Source organism: Anoplopoma fimbria, chromosome 20 (genome assembly GCF_027596085.1).
Source record: "Anoplopoma fimbria isolate UVic2021 breed Golden Eagle Sablefish chromosome 20, Afim_UVic_2022, whole genome shotgun sequence".
NCBI classification, from domain to species: domain Eukaryota; kingdom Metazoa; phylum Chordata; class Actinopteri; order Perciformes; family Anoplopomatidae; genus Anoplopoma; species Anoplopoma fimbria.
In genome coordinates, this window is record NC_072468.1 from 27645080 (window position 1) to 27672389 (window position 27310).

The following is a 27310-nucleotide window of genomic DNA, read 5'->3' on the forward strand; positions in this document are numbered from 1 at the left end:
GTGTGCGCTGTACACTGAGTCTGTGTTTCCCAGTGGTGTTCACTGGTGGAGTCCCAGCCGGTTTCTGGTCCTCCCTCAGTACTCGTTCAGGTTGTGCCATTTGGAGATCTGCCGGCGGGGGTTTTCGCAGACCTCCTTCCAGTGGGAGGCGCCGGAGGGGGCGGGGCTGTGGAGGCCCAGCAGCAGGCGGCCCAGCACCTCGTTCTTGGTGGTCCGGTCGAAGTCGACCACCAGGAACTCCACGGAGATCTCGGGCAGCAGCTCCGGCGGGATGTCGTAGATGAAGGACTCGTTGAAGACCGGGTTCAGCGTGCACTTCTTCACGTGGGTCTTCTTCTTGGCGATGCGCTTGCGTCCGTAGAAGACGTTCACCTTCACGTACGGGTCTGAGGAGCAAATGATCAACAACAACGTTTATTCATCAGAATGAAGAACGAAACGCTTCACAAAAACAAAACTGGAAAAAATCTACAAACCAGAACGACACTGAAAGCAAACATCATTTTCATCAGCAGCTGATCTGCAGATTACTGATACATTTAAATATATGTTGTATGTATTGTTTATGTTTTTATGTTGAAGTCTCTATTTCCCTCTCGGGGACAAGAGAGTGAAATTGTTAATGTACATCCGAGGCAAAGACAAAAGAGAGACTGTGAATATTTAAAGCAGATAAACTCCCACAATCCTCGGCTGGCGGACTCACTCGCTGACAGGCCGGTGATGTCCATCTTGGGGAGGTGTCGAGCCTTCAGGACGACCACGCTGAGACGGTGAGACACCGGCTGGTAGGACAGAGACGCCAGCAGCTCTCCACGGCTCTCACACTGAAAACACAGACACATCCGGTGTGTTATCACATGACGTGTCACATGTTCACATCTTATTATAATAATATCAATACATCATCACAGCTGCTGCAGCCCTCAGAGGTCTGGAACAGTCCACGGGTCTATCTGTGACCTGCTGCTCCGTTATCAACCCTCTGAACCCCAAAACCAGCTGGTGGGATTGAAGAGCATGTCTTCTTAAAACAATCCTCACAATTACACCTTTAATCACAGCCAGTTAAAACCCTCATTGTTACCAGATTTTAACCTTCCGACAGCCCTTGAACACATCATGTGTGACAAACGCTTCCATCAGATAAAGAAACCAAAACAAAGGCATAACTTATTTCCTCAGAAACTTTATTATAACTTTATTCTACATGTCTCATTTAAAATCTTGCCACAAATAAACCGTTTGCTTTAAGCAGATTCTGTTAAGAACATTAAATTCTGAGCTCCTCAGTGAAACTATGAAGTCACGATTGATTCATCTGAGACCAACAGTCATGTGACAACAAATCAATGAAACTTTGACTGAACTGCTGCTGAACACAGAGCAGAGAGGAGAGGAGAGGCTGGAAGTAGAGGATGTAAAAAAGTAAATAGTTTAATATATATAACATGTAGAGCTCCATTTTTAACATTATTGGTAACACTTGTAGACACTTGAAACATGTTTGATAAATAGATTCCATTTTTTTTACACTTTTTGTAAAATCAATTATCAAAAAAATGAAACTTTGTAATGATTTATGTGATTCTAACTGTGTCATTCTGCACTAAAGACATGTTTGAGTTCTCTATACTTCTAGTCATGATGAAATGACTAAAATAACTTTTATTTTGAAGTGAAAACCTAAGCCACAGAGAGAAAAATGTGACAGGAGCAAAAAAACACTTAAACTGGTTTGTGGTTCAGAGGGAGGAGGTCTGGTTCAGGTTCAGGTCCTCACCAGATCAGAGTAGCGTAGTTTGAGCACCAGGTGGCGCCCCTGACTCATCATCTAATCCTAAATGCTCGTTTCTCTGGGGGAACTCTCTCCATGTCATTATGAGCATAACGTTTCCACTGGTTGAACCTTTTCCTGCTGCAGCATGGTATTGATCAGAGGTGGAGGTACTTCAGTACAACCGTCATGCTACTTTCTACTCCGCTACAAACAGGAAAGTATTGTACTTTTTATTTCACTGCTTTTTTTACAAGTATATGAAATATAATGTATTGTTTTACAGTCATTTAAACCTCCCAACAGTATAAAAATGAATGAAATGAGCTCTATTGCAGCCAGCTACAACAATACAATGCATCTAACGTGTTATTTATAATCTAATATTATCATATATAATTATGTATCCACTAAAGGAAGTTGATTTAATAAAATAAAATCATCACTTAATTCATATTCAGGCATTTTTCTGAGGCTTTTTTTAGGGTGATGATGTCATAAAACAAGATGACAGACGGTTAAAGCTTCATTATAAAAATTCCAAAGTAAAATAAAAGACTTTCAGTTGAGCTCTTGTGTTTTTCATGAACGTTTTTAACCCTCTGATGTCACACAGATGATGTCACTGGTGCCACAAACAGCTGACCATCACATTTCACTGTGATGATGTCAGAGTGAGACAACAGCTGGTTTCATTCATTCCACTTTAACCTGATAAAGACAGAACAGCAGACGGACCGTCCTCTGGAGACGGTAGTCAGGACAACAACAACAACAACAACAACAACTGGAGACACGGATTCTGTCAATCCAGCTGAAACCATTCATTTAATCTCTTGTGTCTCTCATGTTTTAAATTGTTTGGTCATTCCTCAGATAAAAAAATAATAATAATTCATGATTTAGTTCCAGCTTCCTCTGACGAATAAGGATGGACTTTATTTAGTTAATTTGTTTAATAAATAGTTTATATGGAACATTAGAATTATTCTTAGATCCTTAAGTCCTGCATTTATGTTACTTAAGTAAAAGTAAAAAAAGTATTAGTGTCAAAATATACTTTAAGTACCAAAAGTAAATAAATACTTATAATGCAGAATGGCCCATTTCAAGGCATATATTTATAATTTGATTATTATTATAGATGCATTAATGTGTAAGGATTGGAGCTTGTTTTTAACTACTAAATATGCTGAACAAACCAAATACTACTTAATAATACACCTTAGTTTATGAGTTGATGTTTTGTATAAAGAATCTAAATCTTCAAAGTAGCCTCGTCAAATAAAAAGTACAATATTTCCATTACAAGTATTAAGTTACATAAAACGGAAGTACTCATGTAAAGTACAAGTACCTGAACATTGTACTTAAAAGGTGTAAGATCTTAGATCGGGAGCAGTTATGCTAACGGTGCTAACAGTTCTAACAGTGCTAACAGGAGGGTGGGTGCAAAATGTTCTAAATGTTCCGTAGTAAATAATGAACATTAAAACTGACTCCAGATGAGACGGCAGCTGAAGACCTGATGGTCAGAAACGGTCCTATCAGAGGGAGACCTGCCGTCACTCACCTGCATGTTCCTCTTGGTGATCTGCTGGCTCAGGTGGACTCGGCCCGTGCTCGGGTCCACGCCCTTCAGCGGCACCACGGCCTCCCCGATGACGTCGTCGCGGGCGAAGCGGTCGAAGCTGAGGACCAGGAAGTGCAGGGTGAGCTCGGGCAGCGAGCTGTAGGCCACGCCGTAGAAGGTGAAGGTCTCGTCGAACAGCGGGTCCAGGGTCTTCCTCAGCACGCGGGTCTTGACGCGGTGCTTCTTCTCCGGCAGGATGGTCATCTTCACGTAGGGGTCCGAGCTGCCCGCTTGCTCGTCCATGGCGGGGAGGCCCCGGGCCCCGACGATGGTCACCACCAGGGCCTTCTTGGGGAAGTTGTAGTCGACGGTGAGGCTGATGGCGCCCAGACTGGGGTCGGGCTCCGGCTCCGAGGAGGCGGGGGTGAAGGGGGACGCCGTCTTGCTGCTGGTCTGGCTGCTGCTGGCCGAGCTGCTGTCCAGGCAGCAGTAGTCGGCGCGGACCGGCAGGGCTCGCTCCGTCCGGGCCACGGCGTGGGCGGGGCCTGGCCCGGCGGGGGGGGGACCAGGTGACTCATCTGCAGCTGACCAGGGACGTCCAGGATGTTGTTCTCAGCGTCCACCAGCACCATGCCCCTCCCCACGCCGCCAACGGCGCCGGCGGGGCAGCCGCGCTCTCCGTCACGGTTGGAGCGGTCCGCGCGCCGGATGCCCCGGACGATCCTCTTGCTGCTGCTGAGGGATTCTGGGTAAATGCTGATGCCCTTCAACATGTGGATGAACTTGTAAGGGGGGTCCTCGGCGTCGCAGTAACGGTCGCCGTGCAGCTTGTAGCGTCCAGAGACGCGAAGGTAACGGCGCTGACAGAAAGACCAGAGCAGAACCAGAACCACCACGACCAAAACCAGAACACCAGCTCCCAGGAAGCCCGCCAGGACCGGAGACATGGCTGAGACACACACAAAACAACTGATCAGTTCAACTATCAATCAATCAGACATTTAAAAGCATTGAAGGCGTTGAGACAGTTTATGGATCACAGCTGATGGTTTAACGTTCAACATCACAAATGTAGTGTTGGTGATAGTAGTTTGAAGATGTCTTCACATTAATGAGATGAATTATGATGTTTAACTTCCTAACACTAGCTCTAAGATTATAACACATCATTAAAACTAATAATGAAGGGATCTGTATTAATTATTAATCCATAAAAATACAATCTTTTATTTCCTGATTATTTGAATTAAAACACTATGAATTACTCTAACAAAGTAAAAGTATACTATATCATACATTTGATGGGTTTTACTGACTTAAATATGTACCTTCAGTAGTAAATCATTACTATAAGCAGTTGTTTAAAGGCTTCTGTCCTGATGATGATGATGATGAGGATTATGTTATAGTTTATTGATGCTTTCATAAACCAACTTTAACAAACAGCAGGTTTCATTTAGTAAACGGAACGACGCTTTTTGTAAATAATAACAAATAAATAATTTATTCGCTAATCACCGCTAATTATCATCATCACCACCTGCTAACATGCTGACATCATCGTAAAACATGCTGACCAGTGAAAGAAGAAACCAGTCAGTTAAATAGTCTTTTCTTCACTCAGTTTGTTGTTATATTTGAGAGAAAAGTTGTATTTTGGTGTTTAAAGTCGTTAAAATGAAGCTTAAAAAAACCTTTCTTTGTTTATGAGCATGTGCTCATGCTGCGTTCAAGTACATATTGGAGTTGTTGTAATTAAGAATTAGTTGTAAAAAGGTTCACAGTTAACAACTCTGTCGTCATACAAACGTCCAATCAGGAGACGGGAAGGGAGTAAAAGTCAAAACAAACATTAATCATTCTGTGGAGACGCTCTTCTTCTTGTCTGAGACTACATTTCCCATAATGCAAAGAGCTAGCAGAAACGACAACCCTGTGGTTGGTGGAGGAGAATACGGTCATGATCTCCTCGCTGACATCACCTTTAAAACTGTGACATCATTTTAAAAACAGTGATGTCATCACATGGAGCCTCCTGAGGTGAGGAGGAGGAGGAGGAGGAGGAAGAAGAGGAGCAAGAGAGACGTGTAGGAGGAAAACGGAAAGAGAAGAGGAGGAGGAGTTTGTGGAGGTCTTTGTTTGCTGTGTACAGAGGAGTATTGTTGTCCTCATCTGTCCTACTAGAACAACACACTGATGCTACGACACACACACACACACACACACACACACACACACACACACACACACTACATTACATTACACTACACTACATTACATTACATTACATTACATTACAGTCATGTAGCAGAGGCTTTTCTCCAAAGCGACTTACAGTCAGTAGTATATTACATATCATTCACCCATTCACACACTGATGACAGGCTACCATCAAGGTGCCACCATCAGACTCTAACTAACATTCATCATCAGTCCACACCGATGGCCTTCAGGAGCAACTTGGGGTTAAAAGTACACCATATCTGCACTATACCTTTGCTCTGGTTTATACTTTAAGATGCTTGTTTAAGAAAGGAGATGCACTGATGACTTCTGGTGACTAGTAGTTCTCTTGAATACCTATGTTGAACACACTTCCTGTAAGTCGCTTTGGATAAAAGCGTCTGCTAAATGACTGTAATGTAATGTAATGTATCTATACATATATATGTGTATATATACATATATATGTATATATACACATATATATGTATATATACACATATATATGTGAGAGACAGGAGAACAGGAGGTGAATAAGTGCTGACTCACTCCTGGGTTAGGATTGATTAATTGATTACTCCTGTCGGATTGTCTCTGAAGTCGCTTTCTTCCACTAATTAGGTGATATGTATTCATAGAGTGACAGCGCGGTCTCCGTGGTAACGCAGCAGCGAGGGGGCGGGGCTTAGCTCAGGGTTAATTCATTGTGTTTGACAGTACGGACGTCAGAAGACACTAAAGAACCCTTAAAACCTCTGTTCACTGTTTAGTTTGTATTATCGTCTATTCTTACATATAAAATATTAATATGTATATTAATTACTACACATTAATATTAAAGCGTGAATGATTAAGCTGTAAAAAGATGCAGAAGATCCTTTAATCTCAACCGAACTCCTAAAAACAATCCTCCTTCCTGTTGTTCATTCAGACCACAGCGATGATGTCATGTTTTGGAAGGAGCTGAAAGCAGCTGAGCTCGCTGCCTAGCAACACACACACACACACACACACACACACACACACACACACACACACACACACACACACACACACACACACACACACACACACACACACACACACACACACACACACACACACACACACACGCTGGGCGTTGAGGCTTTAAAGGTCTGAACTAACGGGACAGTTTCTGATCTGCAGCAACAACTTTAATTCTCCTCATGAAATACTGGCTCCCCATTGGCCGGATGAGAGCCAATGGGGAGCCAGCGCTGCCCTCCAACGCACCGTTGTTTTACTCTCCGTGAAGTACTAGTACTTCTACTGTTAAAGAGTATTTATACAGCCTGGTATCAGTACTTCTACTGTAACAGAGTATTTATACAGCCTGGTATCAGTACTTCTACTGTTAAAGAGTATTTCCAGTGTGTACTAGTACTTCTACTGTAACAGAGTATTTCCAGTGTGTACTAGTACTTCTGCTGTAACAGAGTATTTCCAGTGTGTACTAGTACTTCTACTGTAACAGAGTATTTCCAGTGTGTACTAGTACTTCTCCTGTAACAGAGTATTTCCAGTGTGTACTAGTACTTCTACTGTAACAGAGTATTTCCAGTGTGTACTAGTACTTCTGCTGTAACAGAGTATTTCCAGTGTGTACTAGTACTTCTACTGTAACAGAGTATTTCCAGTGTGTACTAGTACTTCTCCTGTAACAGAGTATTTCCAGTGTGTACTAGTACTTCTACTGTAACAGAGTATTTCCAGTGTGTACTAGTACTTCTCCTGTAACAGAGTATTTCCAGTGTGTACTAGTACTTCTACTGTAACAGAGTATTTCCAGTGTGTACTAGTACTTCTACTGTAACAGAGTATTTCCAGTGTGTACTAGTACTTCTGCTGTAACAGAGTATTTCCAGTGTGTACTAGTACTTCTGCTGTAACAGAGTATTTCCAGTGTGTACTAGTACTTCTCCTGTTAAGAGTATTTCCACTGTGTACTAGTACTTCTCCTGTTAAGAGTATTCCCAGTGTGTACTAGTACTTCTACTGTAACAGAGTATTTATACAGCCTGGTACTAGTACTTCTGCTGTAACAGAGTATTTCCAGTGTGTACTAGTACTTCTCCTGTAACAGAGTATTTCCAGTGTGTACTAGTACTTCTCCTGTAGTACTTCTCCTGTAAGTATTTCCAGTGTGTACTAGTACTTCTGCTGTAACAGAGTATTTCCAGTGTGTACTAGTACTTCTCCTGTTAAGAGTATTTCCAGTGTGTACTAGTACTTCTCCTGTAACAGAGTATTTCCAGTGTGTACTAGTACTTCTCCTGTAACAGAGTATTTCCAGTGTGTACTAGTACTTCTCCTGTAACAGAGTATTTCCAGTGTGTACTAGTACTTCTCCTGTAACAGAGTATTTCCAGTGTGTACTAGTACTTCTCCTGTAACAGAGTATTTCCAGTGTGTACTAGTACTTCTCCTGTAACAGAGTATTTCCAGTGTGTACTAGTACTTCTCCTGTAACAGAGTATTTCCAGTGTGTACTAGTACTTCTCCTGTAACAGAGTATTTCCAGTGTAACAGAGTATTTCCAGTGTGTACTAGTACTTCTCCTGTTAAGAGTATTCCCAGTGTGTACTAGTACTTCTCCTGTAACAGAGTATTTCCAGTGTGTACTAGTACTTCTACTGTAACAGAGTATTTCCAGTGTGTACTAGTACTTCTCCTGTTAAGAGTATTTCCAGTGTGTACTAGTACTTCTCCTGTAACAGAGTATTTCCAGTGTGTACTAGTACTTCTCCTGTAACAGAGTATTTCCAGTGTGTACTAGTACTTCTCCTGTAACAGAGTATTTCCAGTGTGTACTAGTATTCTCCTGTTAGTGTGTACTAGTACTTCTCCTGTAACAGAGTATTTCCAGTGTGTACTAGTACTTCTCCTGTTAAGAGTATTTCCAGTGTGTACTAGTACTTCTCCTGTGTAAGTACTTCTCCTGTTAGTGTGTAACTAGTAAGAGTATTTCCAGTGTGTACTAGTACTTCTCCTGTAACAGAGTATTTCCAGTGTGTACTAGTACTTCTCCTGTAACAGAGTATTTCCAGTGTGTACTAGTACTTCTCCTGTAACAGAGTATTTCCAGTGTGTACTAGTACTTCTCCTGTTAAGAGTATTTCCAGTGTGTACTAGTACTTCTGCTGTAACAGAGTATTTCCAGTGTGTACTAGTACTTCTGCTGTAACAGAGTATTTCCAGTGTGTACTAGTACTTCTGCTGTAACAGAGTATTTCAGTGTGTAGTATTTCCAGTGTACTAGTACTGCAGTATAGGATGTGAATACTATCTGGTCCCAATAAACAACGTCGGGTTCAGACATGACGTCACCCCAGATACACCCCGACTGGCGCGCGCACGCACACCGCTGAGGCGCGCGACAGGCAGACGCCCTGTTTGACGTTTGAATAAAGCTTCGTTTGAATCAGGAATGACGGGCGTTGCCATGAGAACAGAGAGGATGACGCGCTCAGGAAACACACCTGCTATAAGCACGATGACACAATAATAACATAATAAAATAATAACATAATAAAATAATAACATAATAACATAATAAAATAATAACATAATAAAATAATAACATAATAAAATAATAACATAATAAAATAATAACATAATAAAATAATAACATAATAAAATAATAAAATAATAAAATAATAAATAATCATAATAACATAATAAAATAATAACATAATAAAATAATAACATAATAAAATAATAACATAATAAAATAATAAAATAATAAAATAATAAAATAATAACATAATAAAATAATAACATAATAACATAATAAAATAATAAAATAATAAAATAATAAAAATAATAATAAAATAATAAAATAATAAAATAATAAAATAATAACATAATAAAATAATAAAATAATAAAATAATAAAATAATAAAATAATAAAATAATAAAATAATAACATAATAAATAATAACATAATAAATAATAATAAAATAATAATAAAATAATAAAATAATAAAATAATAAAATAATAAAATAATAAAATAATAAAATAATAAAATAATAAAATAATAAAATAATAAAATAATAAAATAATAAAATAATAAAATAATAAAATAATAACATAATAACATAATAAAATAATAAAATATAATAAAATAATAAAATAATAAAATAATAATAATAACATAATAAAATAATAAAATAATAAAAAAATAATAACATAAAATAATAAAATAATAAAATAATAAAATAATAACATAATAAAATAATAAAATAATAATAAAATAAAATAATGAATAATAAAATAATAACATAATAAAACATAATAAAATAATGACATAATAAAATAATAAAATAATGAAATAATAAAATAATGAAACAATAAAATAATAAAATAATGACATAATAAAATAATGACATAATAAAATAATAAAATAAAACACTGACACAATGAAATAATAAAATAATACAATAATAAAACAATAAAATAATAAAATAATAATGACATAATAAAATAATAAAATAAAACACTGACACAATGAAATAATAAAATAATAAAACAATAAAATAATAAAATAAAACACTGACACAATGAAATAATAAAATAATAAAACAATAAAATAATAAAATAAAACACTGACACAATGAAATAATGACATAATGACACAATGGAACACCGGGCGGAGGACGCTGGTCCTGCGGGAGGAGGAGGAGATGAGGAGGAGATGAGGAGGAGATGAGGAGATGAGGAGGAGATGAGGAGGAGGAGGAGATGAGGAGGAGGAGATGAGGAGATGAGGAGGAGGAGATGAGGAGGAGATGAGGAGGAGGATGAGATGAGATGAGGATGAGGAGGAGATGAGGAGAGGAGATGAGGAGGAGATGAGGAGGAGGAGATGAGGAGATGAGGAGGATGAGGAGGAGAGAGAGGAGATGAGGAGGATGAGAGGATGAGAGGATGAGGAGATGAGGAGAGGAGGAGAGGGAAGAGGAGGCTGATGAGGTGAGGGAGGCTGAGGGAAGAGGCTGAGGAGGATGATGATGAGGAGGTGAGGGATGAGGATGAGGATGAGGATGAGGAGGTGAGGGATGAGGATGAGGATGAGGATGAGGATGAGGATGAGCTGCGGGCCGGGTCTCACCGTAGGCGGCTCCTAGCTCGGTGATGTCCGCCATTTTGTGGTTGTGAGGCAGGAAACGGCCTCACGGAGGAGACGAGGAGAGATGGAGAGACACAGAGAGACACAGAGAGACAGAGAGAGAGACGAGGAGAGAGAGGAGAGAGATATACACACAGATACAGAGAGAGACGCAGAGACGCAGAGACTCAGATACACAGCAGCAGCAGCAGCAGCAGCGACACCGGGGAGCAGACCGGGACGCTCACGTGCTCCGGTGTCCGTCCGTCGCGGGGTCCGTGCACTGATGCTCGTGCACTGATGCTCGTGCACTGTGAGGCTCGTGCACTGATACTGATGCTGAGGCTCGTGCACTGATGCAGGGAGGCTGAACGAAGAGAGTGAACCAGACACACAGAGGACTCACTCTGAGGGAAAGAGAGGGACCAACACTCTAGAGGACTCACATAGTGCACTTTATACATAATGTATATATATATATATATATATATATATATATATATATATATATATATATATATATATATATATATATATATATATATATATATATATATATATACATAGTGTACTTTATACTGAACTACATCTCAGAGGTTTTGCTTCTAAGAGTGAACTGATGATCTTGTTGTTTGGACAAACGTTCAAAGACAACGAGAACTCTGGTAATCAATAACGTTGATGATGAATCATCTTTTCTGTTTACAAACACGAGAACAAGAGTCCTCCTGTGATTCACACCTTTTGTTTTTGGTTCCCGGAAATGTGGGCAGAGTGAGCCATCCCTGAATCCTCCTCCTCTCTGGAGCGGTCCTCTCTGCCGGGGAGGCCACGCCCCCTGCCGCGTCACCAGTGGGGAGGCCACGCCCCCTGCCCGTCACCAGTGGGGAGCCGCGTCACCACAGTGTTAGATAACAAACAGAAACTGTGCTTCCATCAACATTTACATGAACACCAAACAAGCAGCTGGATGTAATAAAGTCTTATCTGGAATTCATGCTTTGTTTTCATATGTTTTCATATGTTCTGCTTTTCTACTTCATATCTGTCTTTCCTTTAGTGCTGGTGTGTTTTAATTTAAATTAACTGTTTTAATCCTGGGTTTGCAAAATATATAAACGTTTTTATCCCATTTTTTTCGAGCTAATCATATCATTCTTATAAAAGGTATCTTGTGGATTATCTGCGTGCTTTAAGGTTTTTATACAGGTTGGTGTATTGAATATTCAAAACAACTCACATCTTTCAACTCTTTCAACTGAACATGGTGCAGTGGTGAAGCACACTGTCCGGTGACATGGAGACAGCCTGACGTGCATCATCCTGGTCCTCTATAGACCTCCACCAGTGACCGAGACCATCAGAGAGAAGATTGTCTGTTTCTATAAAGTTATTCTTAAAGCTCATGGCTCCGATGAGAGAACTTTACTTCTTCAGCTTCGGGTCAAGGTCAAACGTACAGAGAGGACTTTATTACTCATAATGCCGGAACATTTAGTGAGCCAGAATCATAATAATGTAATATTTAGATTGTTCATATCATAGTATGTTAAATGCAGTTTGCCAAAACTACCAGGATGTCCCACGACATTATGAAGCCAGCATGCTTTCTGACCCACAATCCTCTGCACTGAGGATACATGAGCAAGAGGGTCAAAGTTCAATGAACCGTGTCATGAGGAAGTAGTTTGACCCAATTGGACGCACACATGGTTCAGTCAACAGCACAGATTACATGAATCATTTATTAAAGGTTATTAGGGTTCACTACCTGTTCAGGTACTCTGTTCTCTACCTGTTCAGGTACTCTGTTCTCTACCTGTTCAGGTACTCTGTTCTCTACCTGTTCAGGTACTCTGTTCTCTACCTGTTCAGGTACTCTGTTCTGTTCTACCTGTTCAGGTACTCTGTTCCTGTTCAGGTACTCTGTTCCTGTTCAGGTACTCTGTTCACTACCTGTTCAGGTACTCTGTTCTCTACCTGTTCAGGTACTCTGTTCACTACCTGTTCAGGTACTCTGTTCTCTACCTGTTCAGGTACTCTGTTCTCTACCTGTTCAGGTACTCTGTTCTCTACCTGTTCAGGTACTCTGTTCTCTACCTGTTCAGGTACTCTGTTCTCTACCTGTTCAGGTACTCTGTTCTCTACCTGTTCAGGTACTCTGTTCACTACCTGTTCAGGTACTCTGTTCACTACCTCCTTCCACCACTATTGAACCTATGGTGGATGAAGTATTTAGATTTTAGAGATTGTTAATTAAAAACTACCAACTGTAGAGTCCCATTTTTAAAACAGGACCACGAGCTGATGAGCTACAGAGCTCCACACCGTGCCGTAGACTTCCTGTCTGATAACTTCTCAGGGAGTCATGGAGAAGCTCATGTTCATGTGGGTCTGGATGGATCGCTCAACTGGTGAGCATGTTGCTTTAAAGTCAGAAGAGTTAACAGAACAATTTAATTTAAAATTCCAAAGTCTGAGTATTCAGGTGACATAACAGCATAAAATATCAAGGACAATCCACACAGGCCCTCTTTTATTATTTAGAGACGCCTGAAGAAGCTAAAGGCACATTGTAATCCTACAGTTTGAGTTTAAGAGGAACTACATACAGACACGACTGTCATCTGCATAAAATTGATATATAAGTCTGATAGAGCGGATTAACTTGCATTTAATCAAATGTAACATGTTATTTTACACGTCAAGTTTACTTCTGTTGCTCTTAGTGAAATGTAATCTACGTATGTATATTATTTTGACAATAGCATCAACTAGAAACTCTTTATTTTCTCTGCATGAATGCTAAAATACAGAGTTCTTTCCCGAAAAATGTGTCGGAAATTATAAGAAAACTTAAAAGGTGCAGTCAGTAGAGCTCAGATCTCCACCAGGTGGGTCTTCATCGACCTCTGCTGTACTGTGTGATTTAATTAATTCAACCCACCATTGACTTCTTTCTTCTTCTTTCCTTCTAACTCAAAAACAAGTAAATCGGCTCAAAGACGTCATACAATCTTGCCAAAAACTAAATTAAATTTACCAGGTTGTTGGCTCGAGTTAGCCAAACACTCAGCAGACTGTTCCCCCCCCACTGTGGTCACAGAGTAGCAGCTGGTGGTCGGAAATGCACTCAGCTGGGTTCTCTAGCGTCGTGAGTGAGGAGTCGACAGGTAGTCGATGGAAGTATAAAAACAGGTGTTTTGAGAAGGAGTGACTCACTGCCACCCTGAGAGGTCCATAAACATGCAGCCATAACTGGACTCCCAAAATATTATGCAAGTATGCTGAATCAGGATAATGGGTTAGACTTGGACAGACACAGAGGTGCACACTCGCTCACTCACGCACAAATCCTGTCACAGTAGAGACTTTAAAGTGCTGGACAGACAGACGGTCAGACCAAAACCTCACTCTTTAGATGATTCAGTGTTGATGTTGGTCCTGTTCTTCTTCTTGTGCTTATAGATGGTTGAACTGGGCTTCAAGCACTTTGTGGGAGTGGACGGCAGTCAAGGCATGCTGGATCAAGCTGCTAAGACCGGCCTCTATAAGGAGCTCAAACTGGCCTTACTGGGAACAGAACCACTGCCTGCACAGACTGGTACACATCACTCACACTACAAACACACTCTGACTCAACGACTCACTCGTCTTTGACAGTTAAAGTAGGATTTCCTGGTAACTGAACATGGCTCCTCTTCTTCTCTGGTTTCAGGTACGTTTGATGTGGTGATCATCGTCGGTGCTCTGGATACTGGTTTTGTACCAGTCAGTGTTGTCAGGGAGCTCTGCCACGCCGCCAAACCAGGTCACCAACTAACACCCACATTTAGCACCGTTAGTGAGACTGTAGTAAAGAAAAGATCAACCTTTGAGTAGTTAGTGGTTTCAGACGTCCACTGGGGTCGAGGGGGACATGGAGGTTCTCGGGTCTGAATGGAGCCTCAGAGGAAGACCTGCAGACCCTTCAGAACCTGCAGACCCTTCAGAACCTGCAGACCCTTCAGAACCTGTGTCCTTCCCCAAGTCACTGTTGACTTTATCAATAGTAAACCAAGACCCATAATCCTTCAGGGGCGGTTTAGGAGCTTTGAATGGGGGACCAGAAGAAGACCTGCAGACCCTTCAGAAAAAAATCTAGATGTTTGCTTATTCAGGTTAGATTGTTTGATATATTAAGATAGCTTTTCTATTGATGGTCATTCTTTTAGTGTAATAATATTTTGTTGTTGTTTACTATACTCAGTTTTGGGTTTGGTCATTTGTTTTTGAATTGGGTAACACTGTGGGCAGATAAATGTAAATGTTAAATATTCAAACGAGTAATAATAAAAAAAGTACTTTTTGTCATTCCACATAACCTACTTTTAACACAGACATGTAAGAAGCCCCCCCCCCCCCCTGTCTCTTTGTGGTCGTTACTGTTTGTGTCATACATGGTGAAATAACCTAAAAATGTTATAAATAAATTGACATTTATATCATATCATTGTCAGTACTTCTATCACACCTACAGGCAACTGGGTGTCCTCAATGAACCCGAGCATGTCTTTGGACTTTGGAAGGTGAAGAACGTCTTCTAATATGGAAGAGTTTAAATGAAAAGAAGCCAAACAAAGAAACAAGTGAAATACAAGACGTGTTGTTATGTGTTTAGTTTTAATGTATGAGTTAACTTATCATATCTAGCCTTTTGTTTTTGATGAACATATTGAACATATTGAATGTTTTTCATATGAGTTTTAAACATTACATTTACTCACAACACAGAAAACAAAGAGGTGAATAACTTTGTGTTTCAGTGTCGTCCAGCAGAGGAAGCACAGCGACCAACAACAGACACAACAGAGTCATTAGTTCCATGAAGAGGTGAGAGGGAGCTGACATTCTGGTTCAAACATTGGACAGTGAATACATTAACTCAGGTACAGAGTGACTAATTAGGTGACTTCCTATACAAGTACATGGTCCCATAGAGGTATTTCTCATTCTGCTCACCTTCACCATAATTATACACATCTATCATGTATTTGTCCATCTCTTTGGTGATCACATGAGTCCATAGTCCCTCCTCCTCCATCAGCTGCAGCTCTTTCTCCATTGACACCTTGTATTTGTTTCCAGACTCTGACTTTGTGTTGTTTCTCGACATGCAAACATATCCTCCTGCAAGAGTGAAATATTCTATTATTAAAGAACTAAAGAAGAAAAAGCTTTATTATCCTCTAATATCATGTCATCCTGTAAGACTCTCTGGGTTTAGAGTTCAGTAGAGTAGAGCTTTAATGTCTGGCAGTTAAAACAAAAGTAAATAATAACAGATACAGAGAAATCCAACCAAGAAGTAAAACACAATCATTTAGTGCACAAGTTAATGTCAACATCACTGTTGTCATTTGTTATTAAAAAACATAACAGACATGATGATTGGGGCTAAATCTGGGAATTTACCAATATATAACAGTAAATCATCTGCATATAATAACACTATTTGGTTCCTCTTTCCCACACAGACTCTTTAATACCATTAGGTTCAACAGCTAGTGGCTATCTCAATTCATGCTCCCATTAAAACACATGAACAGTGTTGGTGACCTGGTTTGGCAGCGAGGCAGAGCTCCCTGATGACGCTGACCGGCACAAAACCATCTCGTAAAGCGCCAACGATCATCACCACATCAAACACACCTGAAATCAGAGGACAAGGATGTGTTAGCTTGTTTTTGTAGGTAGATAGCCAGCTGACACCTACTCTTTCTCACAGAAACAGGAAAAATGGGCACTCAATTCTGGTTCCTCTGCATTTCAGGAATATGTTCAGAACAGTATTCAAGGTATTCCTACAACATTGGTGCAGAGTCCACAGCAGCCAAACTGGAGTCTTGGATCAAACCATTCAGGTTTTCAGCCACTGGTCATCTTAGGATAATTGCTCATACTTCTGCAACACTCGTAGTTCTCTCCGTCAAGCACACACTGAACTCAGTTTAAATCAGACTCTTTTGTGACCCTGTATTGAGATAAAGTAGGATCACGGCTGAGACGGAACCCCCACACCGAGTCTCCCATTATCCCCACTTCAGTACGTCTTCCCAAACGGATGACCTATCCTATAATTAGTTCTCCACCTCCTCCTGATAGGATCCTCCTGTCTGAATGGGGCTTAAGTCAAACCCTGATCAGCTGTGATAAGATAAGTCAGAGTGTGTTTGTAGTGTGAGTGATGTGTACCAGTCTGTGCAGGCAGTGGTTCTGTTCCCAGTAAGGCCAGTTTGAGCTCCTTATAGTGGCCGGTCTTAGCAGCTTGATCCAGCATGCCTTGACTGCCGTCCACTCCCACAAAGTGCTTGAAGCCCAGTTCAACCATCTATAAGCACAAGAAGAAGAACAGGACCAACATCAACACTGTCCGTCCAGCACCTTAAAGTCTGACACTTTGGGTCCCTCAGACTCCTAGTAATGTAAATAAATATATTGATCATGCAACACAAAAAAAGTTTTTTTTTTACTAAATGAATTGTGTAATATGGAGTGTCATAAATATACACAGGTTAATTGTAGGGATCAGTTTATGTGAGGTTGCATGTCGATATATACAGGTATTTATACATATAGGTATGTACAGTATCAATTCTGGTAGTACAAGTAGTAGTAGTAGTCACCCCATGATATTTTGCAATCCGCACATAGAACCGAATAGTAGGGACTCTTTTTTTCCAGATGTAAACATATGTTATTGTCAAAGAGACAATTCTCAGAGTCCAGCTCCATTGCACGTGTTTCTTGGATGACACTGACACAAATAAGGCCGTATCGTCTGCATAGAGGAGCAACTTGTTGACTTGCTTCTACCCTGAAGTCTTTGTGCTTTCTCGCTTCGCAGGCTTCTATAAATCGTGGCTGTACCTGGACCGTGGATGTGCATCCTGCTACGGCCCTGCTGACACCGACTGCTACCACCATTATTATTATTACTAGTCACATTACTATTACTATTACCTGTACCATTAAGCATTTTAGCTTTACTTCCACCCTGAAGCCCTTTTGCTTTCTCGTTCTGCAGGTTTCCATGAATCGTTGTGGTACCTGGACCGTAGTCGTGCCTCCTGCTGTGAGCCGACTGACACCCACTGCTACTTCGATTATTATTATTAGTCACATTACTATCCCTATTTTCATGGCTATAATTCTACTGTAATAATTTCTGCTGTTATTATAAGTAGTCTTATTATATGAATCATTCATGTCATATACATTGAATGTGTTGTATCTAAGAACTGTTAAGCTGCTCATTCTGTACACATGACATCTATTGCATTCTGTCCATCCTGGAGAAGGATCCCTCCTCTGTCGTTCTCCCAGAGGTTTCTTCCTTTTTTTCTCCCTGTTAAAGGGGTTTTTAGGGGAGTTTTTCCTGTGCCGATGTGAGGGAAGGACAGAGGATGTCGCATGTGCACAGATTGTAAAGCCCTCTGAGGCAAATTTGTAATTTGTGATTCTGGGCTATACAAAATAAACTGAATTGAATTGAATTGAACTTGCACTTTACTGCACCTATGTCATTAACATATATCAAAAATGAAAGAGGGCCAAGGATAGAGCCCTGGGGAACCCCACAAGTCAACACACTAGCACTAGCTTTATAAAGGGTAATAATAATAATAATTTAGCCTTTATTAGTCCCACAATGGGGAAATTACAATTCTCTGCATTTAACTCATCCCAGAGGAGCAGTGGGCTGCTAAGAAGCTCCCGGGGAGCAACTTGGGGTTAGGTGTCTCGCTCGAGGACACCTCAGCATGTTGATTGTAGAGGGGTTCGAACCACCAACCTTGTGGTTGCAGGACGAGCTTTCTACCTCATGTGCCACAGCCGCGAGCAATGAGTAATGAGAACGGTATCAGTGGAGTGAGCTTTTCTGAACCCAGATTGAAGTTCATAAAATAGTCAGTGTTTCAGAATGTAATCCTCAAATTGGTTAAAAACGAACCTCTCAAATACCTTAAAAACAGACAAAGGGTAGGAGTTCCCCACTTGTCCTTTTTTCAACGTGGATCTACTCTGGTCATGATGGCACAGTAGTGAAGAAGTGTTGATTAGCTACCTTTGCAGTGTCTTGGCAAATTATACACTCAATATATTAACTGTAATTGCAATATTTGCTTGGTTTTAACAGATTGGTCCATTTCTTTCAACACCTTCTGAAATTTCTCAACAGAGATTTGCCTTTCTCTTTTCTGTTTCTGGCCTGGTTTCGAAATGTTATATACTCACCATTATCCTGCTGCTTCTTTGACGTTTTAAACTATCACTCTTCCTGATCTAAAGTCTAACATCCCACTGGTGATCCTTATCATCGGAGCCAATGAATCAAGGAAAGACAGGAATGTTTCAATCATGTCCATGTGAACTGGTTTCTAGTGAAACAGCTTTCTTGCCTCTTCTTGCAGGATGTAAATGGTTCTGGGGTAATGTAAATTACCCATTACCATGTAAATGGTTCTGACTGCCATGTCCAACTAAACATGCACTTCTGCAGGTTATATTAGACAGCTATCCAATGATGAGTGTTGTAGACGAAAAGTAGTTAATTCCACAAATATAATCTGAAAATAATTTAAATACACTCTACAAGGTGCGTCAAGAAAAATTGATACTGCTCCTTTAAAGCTTAACTTGCACTAATCACACTTAAGGAACCAACCAAAAAGACTCAAAACTAAGACATACCGTTTCCTCAACAGCACATTTTTTGTTTTAATTTCTTATCTGTTTTTTTTGTACTGTAATGCAGTGATTGTTGTTCTTTCATTAACAAACTGAGGAAAATTCCTAACAACTAATTTATATGGCAAAAAAGTATTCAATCTTGAATATGTCCCATGTTGAAACCCTAAACTTAAAATACTATGAAAGGCTTCATGGAACCATGATATAATCCATAGAGACATCCTTCAAAGTTAAAGCTTTTAAAACTGTAAGTCTTATGTTTGATCTGCCCAACATCTTAGTATGGTTCAATTATCCAGGAACACTGAGGTTCTCTTTTGTAGCTCACCAGGTTAGCGACCCATCCAGACCCACAGGCGACATCAAGAACCTGAAGTTCTTCAGGACCCCCAGAGAAGTTATCAAACAGGAATTTTACGGTCTGGTTTGGTGCCTTGTAGCCCATCGTCAGGTGATCCTGTTAAAAGAAATGTGTTACACAAACGGTGAACAAACTGTTTCAGGTCCATCAGACAGAGATGTCCCCTGTATACCAGGATGGATTTATGGAAAAGAAGGAGAACAAAGTGTTCTATGCAGATGATCTGCTGTTATACATTGATAACCCTGAAGATTGAAATTGACATTTTTTGGAAACATATCACCCAAGAACATATTTACCCCAGAGAGTTATTCTGAGAGATCAGAGCAGATAAGATCAGATGAGGATCGGTCACATAAGATAAGAAGACATTTTTTCGAAATGTATTCGGATACAAATTTAATTTACCCTAGAGAATGATTTTAAAAGATCCCAAGATAAGAAAATGATTGATGAGTCAATTTTCAGTTATGTTTTCGGAGGCACATTTAAAGCCCACGGGACTTCCCTGAAGTCTCCATCAGACCTGAAGATGATGAGTTTCTGTCCACTGACCTGTTCGTACGTCTCTGCCCAGTTGTCGTAGAACTTCATCCTTTGCTGAGTATCGACTTCTTTGATGGACTTGAGTAAGGTCCTCAAATCGTCCACAGTTCTGCTGCATTCTTCTGACATGGTGAGGACACGACCTGAAACCTGCCTGAGGGCAAACAGGTAAGTCTGGTTAGAGATAGATTACATCTTTTTGGTTTTTCAAAGAGTTATGTCTCCAGAAGGAAACAATTGGCTTGGAGCTGAGCGACACAGACAGGAAGTCAGACGGTATTTAGTGTCGGACTCACTGCTACGCTCTATAACAGAGATGATGCTTTACAAGCTCAGCCTTAGTTCTCTGGTGATCTGATCACTGAGAAGTGATGTGAACGACGTGTGGATGGATGAAAGCAGATTGGAACATTTGCATAAAGATATTATATTTTATTTTGCTAATATTAGATATACACAACTTACAAACACATTTAGCACCATGACGTTCTTCTTTTAACGTTCTCTTTGGAAAATAATTTGCATCAAAACTTTAAACTGATCCAGTATTAACTTCATGTGAAGCTCCAGGATCAGGATCAGAGAACCGGACTCTATATGCGTTTTTACATTACATTACATTACAGTCATTTAGCAGACGCTTTTATCCAAAGCGACTTACAGGAAGTGTATTCAACATAGGTATTCAAGAGAACTACTAGTCACCAGAAGTCATAAGTGCATCTCCTTTCTTAAACAAGCATCTCAAAGTATAAGCCAGAGCAAAAGTATAGTGCAGAGGCAGATTACTACAAAAACAATAATTGCAACAGACTAATCCGAATATAGTAAGTGCTACAAACTACTACGAATAGGATAAGTGCAGTAAACAAATACAAATTCAATAAGTGCAGCGAACTGATACGAATACAGTAAGTGCAGCAACTAATACGAGTGCCATAAGTGCTACGAGGAAGGCTCCGGGTAGTACTTCCTGAAGAGGTGAGTTTTCAGCCTGCGCCTAAAGATGGGCAGCGACTCTGCTGTCCTGACGTCAGTGGGGAGTTCATTCCACCACTGAGGGGCCAGGACAGAAAAAAGCTGTGACCGGGTGGATCGGCCGCAGGGACCTCTGAGCGACGGGGCAACCAGTCGCCCGAGGCAGCAGAGCGAAGTGGTCGGGCAGGGGTGTAGGGCTTGACCAAGGCCTGGAGATAGGAAGGAGCTGTTCCTTTCACTGCCCTGTAGGCTAGCACCAGAGTCTTAAACTGGATGCGAGCTCTTACAGGGAGCCAGTGTAGGGAACGGAGAAGGGAAGTTGTGTGAGAGAACTTGGGGCGATTGAACACCAGACGTGCTGCAGCTTTCTGGACAAGCTCCAGAGGTCTGATGGCCGACGCCGGGGCTCCAGCAAGTAGTGAGTTGCAGTAGTCCAGGCGGGAGATGACCAGAGCCTGGATGAGCACCTGCGCCGTCTCCTCAGTGAGGAAGGGGCGAATCCTCCTGATGTTGTAGAGGAGGAATCTGCAGGAGCGTGTGACCGATGCAATGTTTGCTGAGAACGACAGTTGGTCGTCGAGGGTCACACCCAGATTCCTCACAGTCCGAGTTGGCGTCACCACGGCATCATCAATGGTGATGGACAGGTCTCGGTGCGGGCAACCCTTCCCCGGGAGGAAGAGTAGCTCGGTTTGTCCAGGTTCAGCTTCAGGTGGTGTGTCGCCATCCACTTCGAGATGTCAGCCAAGCACGCAGCAATGCGTGCCTCCACTTGGGTGTCACCGGGAGGAAATGACAAGACCAGCTGGGTGTCATCGGCATAACAATGGTAGGAGAAGTCATGGGAGCGAATAACAGAACCCAGAGATGTTGTGTAGAGCGAGAAGAGAAGGGGGCCCAGAACTGAACCTTGTGGAACCCCCGTAGTCAGCGTGCGTGGTTCTGACACGGCCCCCCTCCATGTCACCTGGTAGGATCGGCCTGTCAGGTAGGATGCAAGCAGGGAGAGTGCAGAGCCTGAGACGCCCATCCCCTCGAGGGTGGAGAGGAGGATCTGGTGGTTCACTGTGTCAAACGCCGCTGACAGGTCCAGGAGAATCAGGACAGAGGAGAGAGAGTTCGCTCTCGCAGCGTGAAGCGACTCTGTCACCGCAAGGAGGGCCGTCTCTGACGAGTGACCCACCTTGAACCCGGACTGGTGGGGGTCCAAGAGGTTGTTCTGGTGGAGGTAGGAAGACAGTTGTTTAGAGACAGCGCGTTCAAGTGTTTTGGATAGAAAGGGTAGAAGAGAAACCGGTCTGAAGTTCTTGACATCAGAGGGGTCAAGTGATGGTTTTTTCAGAAGGGGGTGACTCTGGCAGTCTTGAAAGCCGAGGGAAAGCATCCCGAGACGAGAGATGTGTTGATGAGGTGGGTGAGGAAAGGAAGGAGTTCAGTGGCAATAGACTGAAGAAGAGGGGAGGGGATCGGGTCAAGGGAGCACGTGGTGGGGCGGTTAGATGTAACAAGGTCAAGGACCTCGTTAGGGGAGAGGGGAGCAAAATAGGGTAAGATGGGGTGTGGAGAGGGAAGGGGGAGCTGAGGGGGAAGAGCTGTAGAGGGTAGGGAGGGAGAGGGGGGCTGAGAGAAGGAGGATCTGATATCGTTTACCTTCTTGTCAAAGAAGTTGGCGAAATCATCCGGGAGAAGGGAGGAAGTAGGAGGAGGGGGTGGGGGTTGGAGGAGTGAAGAGAAAGTTTCAAAGAGTTTTTTAGGATTGGAAGCAGAGGTTAGGATTTTTGAGCGGAAAAAAGCCGCTTTAGCAGTAGCTAGAGAGGAGGAAAAAGTGGAAAGGAGAGATTGGAAGTTAAGAAGGTCCTCCGGGAGTTTGCCTGTTCTCCATTTACGCTCAGCCGCTCTTAGGCTCCGTCTATCAGTACGCACTGAGTCCGACAGCCATGGGGCAGGAGGAGTTGGCCGTGCAGGCCTGGAGGTGAAGGGACAGAGGTTGTCCAAAGAGGAGGAAAGGGTGGAGAGGAGAAGATCAGTAGCAGTATCGGGGGATAGAAGAGAGAAGGATTCAGGGTCAGGGAGGGCAGAGGTAACGGAAGAGGAAAGATCAGCGGGGGAGAGGGAGCGGAGGTGACTACGGGTAGAAACCATGTGGGTAGGTGGAGGAAGTAAGGGGGAGAGGAGAGGGAGAGGGAGTAGGACATGAAGTAGTGGTCCGAGAGCTGGAGGGGAGTGACAGAGAGGTTAGCGGTAGAACAGTGTCTAGTGAAGATAAGATCCAGCTGGTTGCCGGCCTTGTGGGTAGGAGGAGAGGGAGAGCGATAGAGGTCAAAGGAGGAGAGGAAGGAAAGCAGCGGTTCTAACTTATCAGTCTGGATGTTGAAGTCGCCGAGCATGATGAGCGCGGAGCCATCGTCATGGAAGTGCGAGACTAGTGTGTCAAGCTCCTCCAGGAACTCACCAAGAGGGCCCGGTGGGCGGTACACAACAGCAATGGTGAGCTTGACTGGATAAGTGACAGTAACAGCATGAAATTCAAAAGAGGATGGGGAGAACTGTGGAACAGAGACAAGAGAGTAATTCCATTTTGGGGAAATTAGCAGGCCAGTGCCACCACCTCGCCTCGCAGCTCTGGGAGTGTGAGAGAAGGAGTACGCATCTGACAGAGCTGCGGGTGTGGTGGTGTTTTCTGGTGTGATCCAGGTCTCAGTTAGAGCAAGAAAGTTGAGGGAGAGCAAGGATGCATAGCCTGAGATGAACTCAGCTTTCGGCACTGCCGACTGGCAGTTCCAAAGCCCCCCCGACACCACTTGCTCACCATGGGCTGAGAGAGTGGGATAGATGAGGTTAGTGGGGTCACGGCGCCTGGGAGTGACCCACTGTCTACGTGACCACCGAACAGAGGAACAGACAGAAATAGGATGCAGACACATGGTAGTCAATATAAACAAATTACTGACCCGTATAAGTACACGCTCGAGAAGTCTTTGCTTGATGAAGTCTGGCTTGAATAAGTCGCCCTGTTGCCTTTGTTCGCCCTAGCCTTTCAAGTCTGGCTTGAATAAGTCGCCCTGTTGCCTTTGTTCGCCCTAGCCTTTCAAGTCTGGCTTGAATAAGTCGCCCTGTTGCCTTTGTTCGCCCTAGCCTTCGTTTGCCAGACGCTTGAAAGCTGACGCTTCCAGGCAGCAGCAGTGGTTAAGGGCCTACCTACTGATTGCTAGTTGTCTGCCAGGAGTGTAAGCCACTCCCCCTAGCAGTTAAGAGGACAATTGACCTATTGAAGCTAAAGCACACCTCTCAGAGCAGTTCCTGATTAAAGGCACAGGAGCATCAAACACAACAGAGCTTCAAACACTTCCTGATTAGAGAATATCAGAACAGTAGAATCAACAGAATCAGCATCAGTCACTAACCCTTTTTTAAGCAGGCTTGGTACAGTTTAAGATCAATTTTAAGAAAACAATATACTTAGTCTATCCTAGCAGAATCAAGTAGTCCAGTATCCCTCCATTGGACCTTCTGTTGTTTTTTTTTACTTTTTTATTTTACAATAGTTCTTGTTTAGTGGTTACAAAGATGTTTGTATCATAACTCAAAAAAACTAATTTGTGTTGAGTCACGTGAAACCAGGTGAAACCCTGCTGATTGAGCCTGAGGCCCACTGATTAAAGTATCGCCAGATTGACGACCTGGATTCTTTGGAGACGTTCCTGAAAACGTCTCACTGCTGCAGCTTCAGTGTTTTTTTTGTTTGAAATCTGAGTGAGGAATGAATGAACCATCAGCAGTGAGCTGTTAGAGTGAAACCAAATCAACCAGGACTGACACTTTAAATAGACATAATCTGGCTGCGAGTGTGACTCCGTTCAGGTGGAGCAGCAGGTTTTAGTGTGAGAGCCGTGATGGTTTATAAACCAGATATCTGGGCGTGTCTGAGCTTGTTCACAACACGGAAACACCACACAACATCACGGCTGTGGCGTAGTGGAGAGCATTCTTCTGACATGGTGAGGACACGACCTGAAACCTGCCTTTGTTCATATGTACACCAACAGGGTACAAATCTTGTCTTAGGGGTCATTTTTGACCCGGGAGTTATACAATAATTTTCATACTACAAAAACCACACACACACACACACACACACACACACACACACACACACACACACACACACACACACACACACACACACACACACACACACACACACACACTGAGATTACGTGTGCTACTGATTGAACTCAGGAAAAACGAAAACTTTCTCGGGAATGTGCAGCATCTCCCCTCCACGAACCCACACCTGACTGAAGTTCACAGACAAAACACAAACAAGATCAGAGAGAAGAAACATTTCTTGAAAGCATTGTTCACTAATGGGGAATGCGTCAGAGGCCATAAAGGTGCTGCAGATGACAGTACAACCAGTGCTCTCTTTACTGTAGCCACGAGTGCACATTTCACTCCTAGATCTGATTCATTTATTTCTGCACTGTGAAGAGGAAAAACCTAGATATTCACAAAGTTTGTGATGAATGAGGTTGTTTCTTCATGCAAAATAGATTTGGGGTTTAAAATGCAATCAAGCTGCTTTATTTTAGGGGTTTAGTGAAGGCGGGTCATTTTTTACCCTTAGGACAAGTGGCGTATACAGAAAGTTAAGACAACACAGGGGTTAAATCACTGTCAACAAGTATTGTCTATGTTTTTAAACATTATCTTTGTCATTTTAAAATGTACTAAACTGCTTTAACAGTGAAATCCCCCTGGGATTAAAAAAGTATCTATTAATCTATCGTAAAAAAATAAAAGTAGGAAAACAGTCGGTACGCACCTGAGTGTGACTCCGTTCAGGTGGAGCAGCAGGTTTTAGTGTGAGAAAAATTATGGTTTATAAACCAGATATCTGGGCGTGTCTGAGCTTGTTCACAACACGGAAACACCACACAACATCATGGCTGTGGCGTAGTGGAGAGCAAGGTAGTTCTCCAATCAGAGGGTCGGTGGTTCGATACCCGGCTTCGGCAGTCGATGTGTTCTTGGGCAAGACACTTAACCCCAAGTTGCTCCTGAAGGCCATCGGTGTGGACTGATGATGAATGTTAGTTAGAGTCTGATGGTGGCACCTTGATGGTAGCCTGTCATCAGTGTGTGAATGGGTGAATGATATGTAACATACTACTGACTGTAAGTCGCTTTGGAGAAAAGCCTCTGCTAAATGACTGTAATGTAATGTAAAGTAACAACACTTCTACAGGTTACGTTTATGATCACTGTGGTGGCCAATTGTCCGAAAAATCCTAAAACAAACTTAAATCAAAGGGCCACTGATGCATCATGGGGTTTGTGGTTTACGCAGGCAAAATAGTTAATTGTCCAGACAGAATTCAGTGTTTCTGATTATTTATTTGGTCAAACAAACAAAAGAACAAAGTTAATCCTGTCGCTGACTCTCCTGCGCTGGTACAAAACCATAGGCCCACCCCGGTGCATGCTGGTCCTTTATCTGCCCACAGTGTTACCCAATTCAAAAACAAATGACCAAACCCAAAACTGAGTATAGTAAACAACAACAAAATATTATTACACTAAAAGAATGACCATCAATAGAAAAGCTATCTTAATATATCAAACAATCTAACCTGAATAAGCAAACATCTAGATTTTTTCTGAAGGGTCTGCAGGTCTTCTTCTGGTCCCCCATTCAAAGCTCCTAAACCGCCCCTGAAGGATTATGGGTCTTGGTTTACTATTGATAAAGTCAACAGTGACTTGGGGAAGGACACAGGTCCTGAAGGGTCTGCAGGTTCTGAAGGGTCTGCAGGTTCTGAAGGGTCTGCAGGTTCTGAAGGGTCTGCAGGTTCTGAAGGGTCTGCAGGTCTTCCTCTGAGGCTCCATTCAGACCCGAGAACCTCCATGTCCCCCTCGACCCCAGTGGACGTCTGAAACCACTAACTACTCAAAGGCGGGTCATTTTTTACCCTTAGGACAAGTGGCGT

The 27310-nt window shown here is 42.1% G+C and overlaps 2 protein-coding genes and 1 pseudogene across 2 annotated transcripts; 1 reads left to right on the plus strand and 2 right to left on the minus strand.

Annotated features, from left to right (window-relative positions):
* syt11b (synaptotagmin XIb) lies at nucleotides 1–10739 on the minus strand. The gene is given in 5 exon segments (XM_054620915.1): nucleotides 1–386; nucleotides 707–827; nucleotides 3351–3911; nucleotides 3914–4299; nucleotides 10706–10739. Coding segments are annotated over 5 exon segments (1413 nt in total). The 3' UTR covers nucleotides 1–75.
* A 1445-nt stretch (nucleotides 10740–12184) lies between these two features.
* LOC129110048 (methyltransferase-like protein 27) lies at nucleotides 12185–15288 on the plus strand (annotated as a pseudogene).
* Nucleotides 15289–15346: 58 nt separating this feature from the next.
* Nucleotides 15347–26187, minus strand: LOC129109033 (methyltransferase-like protein 27). Its single transcript, XM_054620951.1, has 6 exons — nucleotides 26146–26187; nucleotides 20352–20496; nucleotides 19764–19892; nucleotides 16937–17072; nucleotides 16301–16393; nucleotides 15347–15871 (listed from the first exon to the last, which is right to left on the minus strand). The coding sequence occupies exons 2-6, from the start codon at nucleotides 20469–20471 to the stop codon at nucleotides 15642–15644; spliced, it is 708 nt and encodes a 235-aa protein (XP_054476926.1). The 5' UTR covers nucleotides 20472–20496; nucleotides 26146–26187; the 3' UTR covers nucleotides 15347–15641.
* Between the last annotated feature and the right edge of the window lie 1123 nt (nucleotides 26188–27310).